The 15482-nt window shown below is 43.1% G+C and overlaps 1 protein-coding gene across 5 annotated transcripts in view; it reads left to right on the top strand.

The window, feature by feature from the left end:
• The first annotated feature begins 7317 nt into the window (after positions 1 to 7317).
• DLG5 (discs large MAGUK scaffold protein 5) overlaps positions 7318 to 15482 on the top strand; it is a 100379-nt gene continuing 92214 nt past the window's right edge. For 3 of the 5 annotated variants that reach the window (XM_048310652.1, XM_048310650.1, XM_048310651.1), the window contains exon 1: positions 7320 to 7670. In XM_048310652.1, coding sequence (XP_048166609.1) covers positions 7370 to 7670 — 301 coding nt within the window. In that variant the 5' untranslated portion in view covers positions 7320 to 7369. Of the gene's footprint in view, positions 7671 to 15482 lie in introns of all 5 variants that reach the window. The other 2 variants (XM_048310655.1, XM_048310654.1) reach the window with 2 other exon arrangements.

Here is a 15482-nt window from a genome sequence, read left to right as displayed (position 1 = left end):
TATCCTTCATGGAATATCCCTAGCAGATTTGGAGACTTTTTATTTCGTTTATTCTTTTGCACAGTCTTTTTATTACCAAACTGGGGCTTAATCCAAGTCCCCTGGAAACCAATTAGAGAACTCAGCAGAACTGGATGAGCTTTGATATATGCATTATATTAAATATTTCTATCATCAAACTCCCACCAGTTAATGCATCTTTATAAGTTGCAAACAGTCGAACAACACTTCTCTAAATATCATTGCTGCAGACTTGATTCAAGAAGAACCATTTTAACCTAAATCCTTTTTAAGGCTTCCATGCCACTCAGGACTTTGTGTCAGATGTTTCTCCTTATTCTGGGCCATGCTGGATATGCTCTTTTCCATTTAATATCGAGGTGGGGATTTTCTATTTGTCTTGGGAGTTGTTTGTTTGTTGTTCAATTCTGACAAATCTTGGTATTTATAATAACTTAAGTTCTAAATTATTTTTGTAGCATTTTTCTTTAAAAAATACTGGTTAACTTGAACTGTTGAATGTTTAATTTTTACATTTGTGTTATGAGGGGAAAAAATACAGATAGGTTGAAGATCTGTAGTTCATTCTAAACTGTATGACCAAACCTTGTGGAAGCTGGTAATGCAGCTGCCACTGTGCCAAGCTGAGACATTATTTCATTCTGGAACTCTCTGATGGCTTTCCCATCCCTCCAAGGCATGTAGGCTGGAGCAGAGACTGTATTACTTTTGCCTTTTAAATGAGAGTGTAATTTAGGAGTTACTTCATTTCACGCTGTTTTCAGAACTGATTTTAGTTAAGTCCAGTATTTTTGTAATTTTAAACACTCCTCAGTCTTAAGCTGCATCTTGGCCCACGGTCTGCTTCGCCTGAGCAAATTGACTACAGCAAGTTGTACAAGGGTTTCTCTTTGGCTTTATTCTCGCTGTCGTCCCAGTTTTGTGTTTACCTCCTACAAAAATCATTTCCCTCTCCTGCCCAAGGACTATCCTGCAATATTAAAAGTAAAAATGCCTTCTCAAATTAGAAGCATGTGGAATTTATGCAGTACTTATGTAAACAGAAATCCATGTATCACTGTCAAGTGGCAGTTCAAGTCTTAGCTATGGGTATGACACACAGGATCTGCTGCAAGTCGAGCATCTTTTTCAACGTCTTGACCATCTACCTTTGCCTGGTTTTCACGGGCACTTGTAAAACTGCACAATTAATGAAAGTACACTAGAAATGCTTCTCCTGTATCATAAACCAGATGAATTCAGAATGCTAGAGCATTCATTATGAAGCAATAATAATCCCCTCTAGCTCCCTACAATCCTGTTTATCTTCTTCCATGCATAACAAGCTTTTGCAGTCCAACCACTTCTGAGTATTGGTCCATTCTCAAATGTGGATCTGCTGGGTTCTGGGGATTTTTAGGAAATGGGCGGCCACCTCTGTTTTCTGTAGCAGTTTTCCCCTTAGCATAAGCATTACAAAATAGGTGAGCTGTGGGATGAGCTCTTCAGGCATGTGTGGAAAGACAGGTGTTGCATGGTATCTAGAGAAACAGAGAGAACCAGACTTGCATGCACACCTGTCTCCATTGTCTCAGGGAGCTCTTTGGGCTTGGACTAGAGATACTTGGACTACTCTGGAATTTTCAAGGAATATTGACTTTTCTTCAGCATCAGGAACCGTTTTCTTTCAGTTGTGCCACAATCAAAGCACTGCCCCTGGAGTCCCTGGAAAACTTACCTTGTAATTGACAAGGATTCAACTCTTAAACCCTTGTATGTCAGTGAGCAGGGGAACTACCTGCTGTTACAAGGAGATACGTAATTCTTAGCAGAGCTGAGAGATAGAACATAAGGAAATGCCTTTCCTTCTTCAAGAGCCTTTAGATTCAAATCCACTTTGAAAATACTCATTGCTGACAGAAAACCAATGACGATGGTGAAAATGTGCTGAGGCAGTCTCTGGAATCCTTACTATTACATTTTAATATCTTCAACTGCAGTTTGGGTTTTGTTCTTATGAGCTCCCAGTTTGTGCATGGCTTGTTTATAGAAGTTGCCCGTGGGTGTTTAGGGCACCCATTTGCTTTTATCTCCCCATTAGTGCTTAAAGAAGTAAAAGCAAATGATTGGTATAAATAATCTCTTGTCTTGACTTGAAAACTGACCTAGAAACTGAACCAATAACAAACTTCAAGAAACAGCTTTGAAAGAGCTGTTTAACATCTGCTTGCTTATAGAAGTTAACCACATCACAAGCCAACCCAGTCTCCCAAAGAAAATTAAATCACCCCCCTGGTCTGTCCTAAGCAGATGGGTACTTGGGATTTGCTTGCAGAGTGTCTTCCCTACAAAAGCTGAAACTTTCACCCCCCTGCAGGATCGACGCCAGTGTGCCTCCATAGTGTTCCTGGTTTTCTTTTGCTGCCTGTTTTTGGAAGCAGTTGAGAAACAGAAGTGATTGTGTGTATTCACAGCTCCAGGAGGAGATGATTTACCTACCCTTTTCTTCTCCCCTCCCTACCCCAAACAAACAAACACCCTTCCTGCCAGCTATTCTGCCCCTGAGGAAGGCCTTTTCTTTCTCTTTTAACAAGTTGATTAAGTAAAACAAGTTTTTTATTTGCTTTTTTAACAGCCCGGGGAGAATCTAAAAACTTCAGCAAACGGGGTATTTTCTTTCTGTTGAAGCTTGTTGAAGCTGACTGAAATAACTGTCTCATCTTCTTCATTTTAATTTGCCCAGAGTGGGAAAAGACCACAATAATTTTTATCTGAAAACTGCCTAGTATAGTACAAGATGAAGTGACTGGTGAGTTTTATGGCTACAGAAAAAAAAAAGACAAAAAAAGGCAATATGATCCTCTGGTCTGCTTTCCCTCATACAGTCTGTCACAGAAGTTCAGTGAAGAAAGAGCTAAACCATTTCCTGGAGTTCACAGTTACACATTTTTGGGAAGATAAATGATCCTTGTGCTTCTGTGAGTGTCCAACAGCAGCTCCTTCAGTCTGCAGCTTCAGCAGGAGCTCTGAGGATCTCAGAATTTATGGCCATAGCCCATTCCTGGAGATGATACTGCCGGGTGAAATACTTTCGCTGGGCACTGCCCAGACTGCTCACATTATGGTTTTGGGTTTTTTTTAATGGCTAAATGAGATCCTTTGATCTGCTGGCATATTAAACCAGCACCTTCCTGTCCTACAAATGCTAGTTAATTGTCTATCAGTTACATTAATCTGAATAAATAAGCTTCTGTTGAGAACTGCTTAGCTGCTAGTGTTTTGTATTACACCCATGACAAAGTCTCTGTGCTGTTCACTTTGTACCTAAAGAGCTCTAATCTTAACTTGGTGATTACTTGTATTTTTCATATACCTGTCTTGGAGATTGCATAACTTTCCTTCCATTACCTTACAGTAAATCTCTCGATATTGTTCTCTAAACCCACAGTTGCTTGAATCATATGATTACATGAGAAGCGTAGCTTTTGTTACGAAGCCATTTCTAGCATACATCTGCCTGAAGATCTGTGTCCTAAGGGCTCCAATACCAAAAAGCAAATGAAATGTCTCCCGTATATTTAAAAATAATCTTAAAAATCTTCAAATCTTGAAGTAAATTCTCTACTTTTGGCCATTAGAATCTGTGATTGGTTCAAACTGATGATTTCGATGAGGGGATTTACCAGCCAACCTATTATTGTATCCCACAGCTGTAGGGAGGAGAGAAGATCCAGCAGGCAGGAATTGTGCAGCAAGATTGATTTATTTAATTATTTTACAAACTCTTTTCTAGACTTTTTTCTTCATAGTCTAATTGGACAAAGGATCAGCCACCCCCCCTGGGGTGATTGGCTAGAATCCTAAAACATCAAAATATTTTTCTACTGTATCATAAACATAGTTCTACAAGGTCACAAGTGTTCATAGTTTACAGAACTTCTGCAAATATCTTTATGAGAGAGAAAAGTATCTCACGGGCTTAGAAAGAAGCAGGAAAATTTCTTGCTAAGAGAATTTTTGTATCCACACAAACCTACAGCAACAGAGCTGCTGCTGTGACTCGGGCAGCAGTATGCAGGCAGGTGCAGAAAAGGAGGAAATGTTTGAGGAGTGACAGCTAATTTTGCACAGAAGACTATTGTCTGATGAAAAGTTCCATTAAAATGAGTATAAGAAGCCTGCTTTAAAGCCTGGATGTGTCTAAAGGGTGTCTTATCAGGAAATATCAACATTCTGGGGTACTGTAGTGATCTGAATTTGGGTCACTGTATAAACTTCTGCCATAATAAATTTGCATCCATTTCATAATTTGAGTCTTCAAAGTATAACTAAGTCTTACGAAGACTTTCCCTTGCACTTGCTGGAGAAGGTCTACACTGAGTTAAGCAAGGTAACAGCAAGGTCCCTCTTCTTAGGCAAGTGTCTGACAGCTGGACCCATGGAAGAGACATCTGAGCAAGGAGAAATTTATCAGAATTTTTCTGACAGCCAAGACATGCCATTTGCAAGAAAAATTAGTGTTGGAGACTCAGATATGATAAAAAGGTAGAAACTGCATTGCCAGAAAGAAAGAAACCTGGTACATCAGGGATTTACCTGCTACCTTGGCACTACCTGAGAAGGGCAACAAGCAATGTGGATCTGCAGGCAAAAGGTGGGGCAGGCAATGCACCATGAGAAGATGAATGTTTTAGTTTGAAGAGAAGGCAAAGGACTAAGACAAACTTCTGGGAAAGGCAGGAGTAAGAAGTATCCAGAGCAAACACTTGCCAAGGTACAGTTCCCTCTAGATTTTGAAATGAGACTCAAGATAGCCACATTATGCCCTGCTTGAGCAATGCCATTCCTGTGTTACTGCAACCCCTGGTGAAAGGTGCACTTCAGTGCCCAATCAGGCAGAGAACAGAAACCAAGATTGTCTTTATTACTTCAAGTAGCAGAGAACTGCTGCATCGACCTGAAGTATGGCTCTTAAGATAATGCCTCGTAATGAAATTTGATGGCATGTTTCCTTTCCTTTACAGGAAACTATTTAAGCAAATACACAATAAAATAATGTTGTTAAAGGAGATTAGTTGACATTAGAAAGTCTTAAAAAAAGGACGTATTTGAATAATTTGTGCAATCTTTGTTCAGTCTTCCTGTGCATGTGCCTTCCAAAAGCTTTCCATTGCACGATGTCCTGTGGCAGGCACAAAGGGACCTGTCTTGGCACTGGCTGGGGGAGGTCTGCGTGAGTGGGTGACACCAGGCAGCTTTCACTTCTTACCGGTGCTGTGAAGCCAACAATTAATGCACACTGGTGTTAACTAGTACTTAGGGAATGTACAATTACTTTACTGGGTAAACTGCCCAACTTACTAGAGAGATATAGACAGATTTTCTGGTAAATTCAAATAGACTAGAACTAACGTCGTTTGCAGGCATTTATAACAGTAGTCATTAGACAACAAAGGTAATCTCTGTGTATTTTGTATAGCAAAGAAAGTTGTTAGAAAACCATGGATGCAAAATTAGAAGAAATTAGTCTACAAGAGCATTAAATAACAATGAATTGACCAAACATGAAAATACTTGTTTCAAAATTACCCCATAGTTTCAAGTATTGTTGTAAATAATGACTTAAGAAAAATCCCTAAGACCTCTTATTTTCTATCTGCCTTCACCAGAAGTAGAATCCACAGCACAATTATGCACGTAACCCAAGGCGTTTTCACATGAGAGAAATCATCATCTACTGAGCTACATAAAGTGGCTTGAGATCAGTTCAGCACCTGAATTCTCCCAATCGGTGTGTTAACAGGAAATTGTAGGGAACAAAGGCTTCCCCTTGTACCTCACTGAGTCCAGGTCTCCGGATACTAAATAAGGCACGTGGTTGGTTGGACCGGAGACTGTCAGATAATTGCGGTTCTTTCTTGATGTCATGGGGTTAACACCACTACCAGTAAAGCCCTTTCAGAGTAATTGAAACGTATGAAATGTGGATTTTTGATGATAACTGCTTGTGGTCATTTTGCAGTCTGTTTGCCTCGCTGTTTGCAAATTACGGTAATATTTGGTGCAAGTGATGTTGGCAGCCCATTTAATTTCAGACAGAAAAGTTGTTACTCTCCTATTTCTTTGCTAAACAATTGCATCCTCCTGCTACGCCTGAGTACGGACACATCTGTTCTCTATTTGTAAATTACCTGGTCTCTGGTCATTCATGAAATGCTGATGAAATTTACAGGGAAGACGAGCCAGCAGCTATTACTAGTGTTTAGATCTCTTGTCTGGAAACTTTTGTTTTTGCAAATTCTAATGGACAAAGCCCCTCTCCAGTCTGCTATTATTTTGATGTTTAGCTTCTCCAGGCTTGGGAAGAAATAAACCTTGATGCCAGAAGCTGCCGCCCGGTGCAGACTCCGGCTCCGCCGCTGCACGGCCGGCAGCCTCAACAGGCGGCCGCTCCCGCCTCCGGGAGAGGGCACGGCTCGCCCGGCCCCGGCCCCACCGCGGCAGCGCCGCCTTTGTCTCGCCGCCCAGACACCCGGGCTGGACACCCCGTCCTGTCCCGGCGGAGCCCCGGCGGGAGGAGCGGCTGAACCTCCCGCAGGCCGCGCCGCGGGTCCTTCCCCGGGCCCGCCCTGCTCCGCGCCACACGGGGGCCGACGGGCGCCCCTGACTGACGGCCGGGGGGCGGGCGGCGGCCGGGCCGGGCCAGACCGGGCCGGGGGAGCGACGGCCGCTGCGTCGGGCGGGCGGCGCGGCGCGGAGCGGGGCGGGCGATGCGCTGCCGCAGCCCCGTCTCGGCGCAGGCGGCAGCTTTGTGTAGCCAATATGGCTGCGTGCGCCCGCCGATGAAAGGAGGCGCCTGGAGCTGAGCCCGTCTCCCCGCACCCCCTCCCGGCCGTGTGGCTGCGGCGAGCGGCGGAGAGAAGTTATCCTGACTGCCCCGCGGGGGTGCGGGGTGCCGGGAAGCGGCGGCGCTCCCCGCAGCTCCTGCTCCCGGCGGTCCCCTCCCGCGGGCAGGCGGGAGGAGGAGAAGTTGTTTCGCCGCCCGGGGGGGCGGAAAGGAGGCGAGCGGGGCGCCAGACGGAGAAGGAAGAGGAGCAGCAGCCCCTGACGGCGGCTCGCCCCCCGCCTGCTGGAGGAGGGGGAGGAAGAGGCGAAGGCAAAGCCGCCCTCGGCCCAGGTCCTGTCCCAGCTCCGCTCCTCCTCTCCGGACGAAGTTTCGCCGGGGGCCGTTGCGGGGGCGCCGGGTGCCGGAGGAGGGTGGCCGGCGGCACCCGCCCCGCCTCGGCCCGCGCCTCCCCGGGGGCGGCGGTGGCGGAGCGGCGGGGCCGGGGGCGGGCGAAGTTTGGCCGGCGGCGGCCCTGCAGCAGCCATGGAGCCGAAGCACAAGGAGCTGCTCGCTCAGTGCCGGCAGAGCCTGGCACAGGCCATGACCGAGGTGGACAAGGTGGTGGAGCTGCTGGAGGCCGCCGGCGCCCTCGGCCCCCGCGACCTGCGCGACCTGGAGGCGGCGGGCGGCGGGAAGGCCGAGCTGCTCATCGCTCTGCTGCTGGGCAAGGAACGGGACCACTTCCAGGACCTGCGGGTGGCCCTGGAGAAGACGCAGCCCCACCTGCTCTCCATCCTCTACCTGAACGGCGTGGCGGGGGCGCCGGCCGCGGCCGAGACGGCCGGTGAGTGGGGCCCGGGGCGCGGGGCGGCAGCAGGAGGAGGGCAGCGCGGGCCCCTCGGGGCCCCCCGCCCGAAGGTGGGAAGGGAGCGGGCGGGGGTCCTCCTTTTCCGGTGGAGAATAGAAGTCCCGTGTTTGCGCTTGGGGTCTCGATGCTTGTTTTGTGTTTCCGACCCTTTCGCTTTCTTTCCTGGCGGGAGCGCTGGTACTGGTCCCCGAGAGGTGCCGCGGATGCTGCGCCCTCCCTTTGGAGAGGCCAGCCCAGCCTGGTTCTTGCGGCTGCTCCCGTCCCTCGTAGCCGGGTGTCGACTGAGGGCTCGGGAAAACCGAACGCGAAGGGGCTTTTCTCCCTTGAGCACCAACGCCGGTGGTGTTACACAGCCGCCTCTTGACCGGGCAAAACTGAAACTCCCCCCTGCAGCCGCTCTGCCGGAGTTGGCTGGCTGGCAGGACTCCAGCAGATGTGCCTTTGAGTAAATACTGTAACTTTTTCTCCGGACAACCATCTGTTTGTTTGAGGTTATATTGTTGTAACTCTTCTTAGTGGTTAGAACAGGGAAACCATTAGTTTAACTGCAAATCTAGACGAGAAGAATTTGAGTGTAAAACACGTCCTTAAGTAAGTTGGGCTTTGATCCACAGGTCTTTCCCTAGTCTCCTCCTTCCAAAACAAGTCACAGCCTACTTTTATGTGCACAAACCAAAACTTTAAAATAATGATAGGTGACAGTATATAAGGCTTTGCAAGTGCAGCTTTGTTTCTAAATGAAAAATTGGAGTAAATGGTAATTCTGTATTATAGTGATGTGTGGGTATTCTTATCTAGTGTGAGCAAGTTGGCTGATTCAGAAATGCAGAGTCTCTCTTTGGTGTTGTTATTGGATTCGAGATTTACAGTGTCACTACCTATTTACATAAGGAAATGCATTGGGAGGGCTTCTTGACTCTTATAAATGATACCATTTCTTTAAGGAAATAAAGCCATTTAAGAGCTACTTCTGTCAGGAAAATAGTCCTTGCATGTGTGGTTGCGCTGTGTACTCTGCCCTTATTTGAATTATGCTGTGGATGGTAGGAGTTCAGTAAACACAAATGCTTGGGGGTCATAGGTTTTGTTTTATTTCAGTGTAGTGTAGTGTATGGCCTTTTCTAATGAATATATGGCAGGACCTCACAAGATGGGGGAAAAATGGACTGAACAATAGACCTCAATACTTGAAACATTATGTGGTCTGACATCAATGGGAGATGAGGGCACTCACTGCCTTCCAGAATGGGACCCATGATGGCTTTGTATAGTTAGAGCAATGCCCATTCTTGCCTTGTTGTGAAGATGGATTAATGGTACTGGGCTACTAGCACTCCCCAGCCTTAAAATCAAAGGTGTAAAACACAAATGGTAGAAAAAAATGAAGTAGATGTTGGACTTAGTAATAGTCTTCGTTTTTAAAATGCAGGTTGGAATTGAAGAATGTCTCACAACACTGAGTTCTCAAGGGAAAAGTAGTTTGATTGGCAAAGTGACCTATATCCTCTTTGACTGACTGTGTTCAGGAGGCTAATCTGAGTTAAATTAACGTCTGTGTGGGGAAGGATGTTTCTCTTATGTGATGTGTTTTAAAGTGTTATTGCTTTCATTTATCAGTGGTAATAAAGAGCTAGCTTTGAGAGTTATGGATTTGTTTTCCTTATGATAAACATGTTTAAAAATTAGTTCACAGGAGATTGCTGATAGCGAGCTTATTTAAGAATAAACCATAGAAAGGTAATGTACCTGAGCCTTCAAATACTGTTGTATATATTCCAGCATTACTCCCCTAAGGAGGTGTTATGGTAATTAGTCATGAGGCTGCTTGTGTGCCCACTGAAAGCCTCTGGTAATTCCTGGTCTTTGTGTGAGTTTGTCCTCTATGTGGTATACAAACGGTTAATGTTTGAGGGTAACTGTGGAAGAAAGGTTCTTGTTTGAACATGTATTCAGCTATTTTATTTTAATCAGTTTTATTCTAATAGCTCCCTGTAGGAAGTTTGACCACCCCTCTGCTCTTCTTGGGCCATTTGGGAGTTTTAGTCCTTTTCACTGGAGATATTGTAGGTGGATGTGTCAAGTCACTTTTTGGTTTTTGGGTGTAGCAGTAAGTGGGACAGTGAGAAGTGTTGGATTCTGTATTTAAAATACCGAAGTGAAATAGTCCATGTTATGTAAAATGCCTTAATTCTTAAAAGCAAAAAATATATATCTTAAATACCCCTTTGACTGACCCTATAGAGTTGAATAAGTTTTTTATATTGCCCATTAGCATTTGTAAAAATGATAGTTTACAGTGGTAAAGTATCATTTTTAGTATTCTTTAGAAGAGGAGGCTAATAAAATGCACATCCCCTAAATGCTTATTGGAGATGAAAATTATTTATAATCAAAATGTCTTGTAGTGATGTTTGCTAATTTTTTTCCAGTGTGCTGCTGTTGTGAGGGAAGTGAGAAGGTAATTTAGCAGCATAGTTTTGTTCAAAGTTTCAGAAATCAGCATACAGACCACTCACTACAGTAGACTGCTTCTTCATCCATTTTAATGCGTGACACTATAATGTGCAACATGTACCATTGCTTTGTGTTTTCTTCCTTCTCAGTTTAAATATTGCCTCCTTTTGTACTTTAAAGGCGTTGTGTGAACTCTGATGGAAGCTCAGGTTGTTATTTATACCAGCAGTTCTTGTGACTGGCTGGACAATGTAGAGCTGACATTTTTATAAGTATTTATCTGTGCCACACAGAGGGAAGTAAACAGCTGGTCAGACTGCTCAAGAGAAATAAGTGGGGTCCTGGAGGCTGCTGAAAGACTTTCTCACTCTGTCTCTACAAAGAGCTTTTTTATCTTTATAGAGTTTCCCCTTGTTCAGTCACCATTTAAATACGTTTGTCTTCTATAGGGGCTTCTAATTGCTGATTTTAAATCTAAAACTGTGTAGTTTGTCCACTAAAATGTATGTTTTTTAACAAATGTTAAAATGTTTTCTCAAATTAGAAACAAAGCATACTATGCCCAACAGTGTTGGTTAAAACTGAGTGCAAAATCAAACAGGAAATTACCTTCTGTAAAGCAGAAGCTAAACCAAGTGGGATTTTCTGTTTCATTTAATTGTGTTTGGAGACTTTAGTTCTTCCTTGAGTAAAACCTTTGATTACTGCATTGCACTTCTTTGTAAACCTTTGTGAGAAAATTGGCTCTGCCCATGTGAGAGTGGTTGCTTGGCTGGTTTAAAATCTCCTAGTATTTTGCACATGGATGAATTCTATAAGCAGTGTGCTAAGTATTTTTGTTTATTTACTTGGGAGTGAACTGATAGATTACCATTGAATATTTGATTTGGCAAATACCTCCATCATGCTTCTGAGAAATCCTTATCCTGATGGAATTACATATCCTTTCTAATGTGAAAATAAAGTATTTCTGAGCATTCAGTTGTCTGTTAGATATCTTGATAACCAGAAAATGTTTCATTCTTACTATTGCTTGAGTGTGAATTTTGTGTCATAAAAAGTGTCCATAACAATAATGCAATGGAAGATAGTTCATTGTGACAAATGCTATTAAGATGTATTTTCTTTAAATGTAATTAAAAGGTGAGAATGGAAATCTGAGGAAACTGTGTAGTCTTCTGATTGCTTCAGATAACAAGCTTTGTATTTACATTTTTGTGATACTGAAAAGGTGGGAAAAAGGCAGGTTTGGTTGTTGAGCTTGGAATTTGTTTTCGAGATAAACTTGTGGGGCTACAGAAGTGTGCTTTGTCTTGAAACTGAGTAGATTGCTGAACACAAGAGCTTCATTACAGCTTGCACAGTTAATAAAATTTTAGATTCACAGTTTCCTTTTGTATTAGCAATTGGTCTTCTGTACCTCTCCAGCTGCAGTCAGTGAGCATGTGTTAGGCTTTAGAGGTGCTTTCTTTAAGTTTCAAGATGGGAATTTAGGTTTTAGAACTCAAAATTGATTGCATATTTAAAAAGATCTTTAAAGGGGCAGGAAGGAAAGAGGATGGTTGTAGATTGACTTGGAAAATTTTTCTTCTGTTATTTATTAAGACTATTTTTCTAACCGTGTTTGGTCAGACATCAAGTGTTAATTTTCAGTCAAAAAGTAAATGTGGGCATGTTTAAGAGTAGGAAAAGAGTTCCAGCTTTCTCCTCTTTTTAGAGGGATTATCTCAACTTCCTCTCTCTGCTTTCTATATAAAACAGACAATATGGGATTTGAAGTCACAAAGTATACTTTTAAATATTTCAAAATCTTTCAGCATATTTAAGATGAAACACAAAAGGCGAGCTCTGTAAGTATGAGTTTAGGAGTTGGACAGCTGGGACCCACTTCTCTGGCAGCATTACGGGAGACCCACAGGAAATGCAGTAATTCCAGGGTTGACCTTGAAGAGCTGGGAAGCATGACTGCTTGGACCTGGTGCTGGAACCTCCACATTTTGTCTCTTCTTTCCCATCCCTCAGAAATTCTTGCCTGATCCCCACAAAATGTTGGCTGATGACTGGTGAAAGGAGCAGGAATGAAAATTTGTGCTTGTGAGGAGCTCAGAGATTGTCTGGAGGAAGGTTGTGACGTGGGGAGGTGGGATGTGCTCTCCTGTAGGAGCAAGGCAGAAGAAAGGGCAGCTCAGGAGGCTCTGGGGTGAGGAAAAGGGAGAAGACAGTACAAATACTTGGAGATGATAATTAGTGCTGTAACTGTGCATTCCCTGGGAAAGGAGAGAGGGGAGAATAAGGAGAAATTGTAAAAGCATGATTTACTGACTCAAGGACTGAACTGACAATTTTGCAATTAAGTACAATTTACACTCCCTTCTGTCACTGGAAATTGAAGAGTGGGAGAAGTAGAGCAGTATGTCTGGGTTTTTCCAGACCTGTTATTAGTTCCCAGGGTAGCTACGCAAGCCTTGTCGCAGGATTTCCTAAATCGTGCTGATGAAAAAGCAGGCCGTGTTCAGAAGTCACCTTTGGATAAGTGCAGCTCTTCAGCAGTGCTGAGCAGTAATTAAAGTCAATAAAATACCCAGCAGTAGTTTAGCAGTACCTGTGTCTTCTGATGATCTCAGATTCTTGGTATCTCATGGAATTGCCAGGCAGAAAAAATGCAGCAAGATTCTGGCAAGTGTCCGGATGGGTATTCCCAATGAAATGTCTAATAGTGGTAAGTTCATGGAAGTAGGCTCTCAATTCCAAAGAAGGAAATGCATGTTTTAGTAGTTCATAAATCCCAAGGGTGGTAGTTCTGAATTACATTTTTGCTGTGCTCAGGGAGGGGGTGGAAGGAAAGCTGGCCACAGTAAACTCCCGAGGACATTGTTTTCATCAGAGTAAAGGGAATAATAACTATTTGTGTGGTATTGGTGCATCCAGCTATCAAGTTGCTTTGGACACAGGCAGGACTTGGTGTCTTACAAAATTAGACATGATCACTAAGGAAAGCAAACAGCTTTCTGTAACTTGCTCCTTACTTACTTGTTAAAGCTTAAAGCTTGCCTGTCTCAGAGGTTTCAGATCTTTAACTTGTTTTAACTACCATTCTCAGTCTCACTGTTCTCTTGCAGCTGTAACCAGTCCTGGTTTGTCTGATTTTTTTGGGCCCCTTGTCTAGCTAGTGAAAACCGAGCCACCGCATGGATAGTGACTTTGGGCTTTCCAGTTCTCTCAGCAAATCCAGTAATTTGAACTAAGTTTTTTGGGATTTGGGGTTTTTTTCCCCCCATTTTCTGCTTGCTTTTGCCACTTTCTGGGGTTTTTTAACCTTTATTTCTTTATTTTTGTTTTTTAGTTTTCCTTGCTCCTGTTAATTGTTACCTTAATTATTATTCTCTAGCATTAACATTCTTTTTCAAAACTCCAGTCATTAGAAAGATGTCAGTAAGTCTTGATAAATTGCTTGTAACAGTTCCTTATGCTGTAAAATCCTGAGGACAGAGGTTTCACCTTTCAGAGCTGTTCAGTGCTGTCCTTGTTTTGGCTGGGGTTAAAGCATGATAAGTCACCAGCACGTTTTGGGTATTAGTGTGGACCTGTTGTGGGTTCTTTTCATAAGAAGAATCTTAAAATGCTGTACATATAGGAATGTTAAAACATTTCTTTATGTAAACTGTTCATAGTATTGATGGAGACAGAAAAATATGTTAGTGCATATAACTTCTTGTGAAAAGAGCTGTAGTAATGAAGTTGAGACATCTAGGCTACTGAATTATATTGAGTGGTCCATGGTAAAACATTATTTGTGACCTTCAAGATGCAAGTCATTGGCTGCTTTTTTGTGAACGGTGGCAATTTAGAACTGAATCATTCTGGTGTAGGAGCTGGTAGGGTCGCAGTGGCTGAACTTTGGCTTGAGGCCAAAAATGCTTTATTAGAAAATAGAAGCTTTATAGAAGCATACAAGAAGGATACTGTCCTTTCAAGAGACCAGTTTTGAATATTGGAGCCTGGCTCTTCCAAAAGGGCCATTTTTTGGAGTTCTCAGTGATACCCTGGTATATTAATTCTTGTCAGTGGAAGACAGAATTACTAAAATATTGAAGGAGAACCATAGTGCTATTACTTAGAAACCAATTCAAAACAGCCAGTGCACAATGTGTGATGTGTAGTAGGTATATTCATATGTTTGTCACAGGTTGTGGTGCACTAGCAGCTGTGTTGATGATGTTGGGGTAATACCAGCATCCACTCCTGTTGCATCTAACAAATAAGGTTAGCTCTGGGAACTCCTGTTGTCAGCTGTTGTGCAAGAGAGTCTGATGTTCACAGGGCACCCTTTCCAGGCTTCAGAAGCTGATGATAGTGAGAATTGATGGCCCTTGAAGCTGACAGAAGCACTTGGCCACTTGGGGTGAACATTGAAGGATATTTTTCTTGTGGAGCAGTCCAGAATAACGTACTACAACTGGAAGGCCCTTCTTACCCAAACTGGTGTCAGAAGAATTTAAGGGCAGCCTATTTTATATATATAACACCACCTTCTTCTTCCTCACAGCTTCCAAAACCTCTAATTTCACAGTTCATGGGTTGAGGTGCTCAGCAGTTTGCTTGTTCACAGTGTTAATATGTTTGTTCTGGAGAGCTGCTCTTTGTATTTTAGAAAATAATAATTTTTTTTTTGAGTTCTCTGATGGAGGCATTGTATTTTAAGTAGGCTGTATCACTGTGATTAAGATTTCCAGACATGCAACTGACCTGCAGCTGGAGACAGAAAGTGAGAATGTAAAACCATTAAGTATTTCAGCTGGGGAGTTGAGGGGTTGGTTTTTGCAGACTTTTTATATAGTTGAAAATTTATTATGTATTGGATGATAAACCAAAAAACTCTTCTTCCCCACCTCTAAACCCTCAAAGCCAATGTTCTGTAAACTTACTTCTGAATTAGCTTTCCTAAAAATCCAGTTGGGAACATTCACACTTAGTATTATTAATGCCTTGTGACAACTTTGTTGCCTCTTGTGCCTCATCTCCTTTTGCTTTGGCTTTTATTCTACCTGCACATAATTGCTGATTCACGAACATGTTTATTATTCATGTACTTACCTTCCAGCATGTGAGTAATCCCCGTTTATATGTATCAGGTTGGGCATGTGCAAATGTTGGCAGAATCCAGGGGTTGCATACTAAGCTCTCTGGGTTGAACAGTGTCATCAGCAAAGTACCTCTTGTACCTCAGAAAGTGAGGCTGATGCTTGTTTGCTGCTCAGTAGTGCTCAAAATGGAGTTTGTGTGGGAAAAGATAGCAGTGGTGTAGAAAGAAAGGTATTTTCCTTGAGGATGCAT

Source organism: Corvus hawaiiensis, chromosome 8 (genome assembly GCF_020740725.1).
Source record: "Corvus hawaiiensis isolate bCorHaw1 chromosome 8, bCorHaw1.pri.cur, whole genome shotgun sequence".
NCBI lineage: Eukaryota > Metazoa > Chordata > Aves > Passeriformes > Corvidae > Corvus > Corvus hawaiiensis.
Note: the sequence above shows the minus strand (reverse complement) of the source record. Positions and strands in the feature narration are given on the sequence as shown.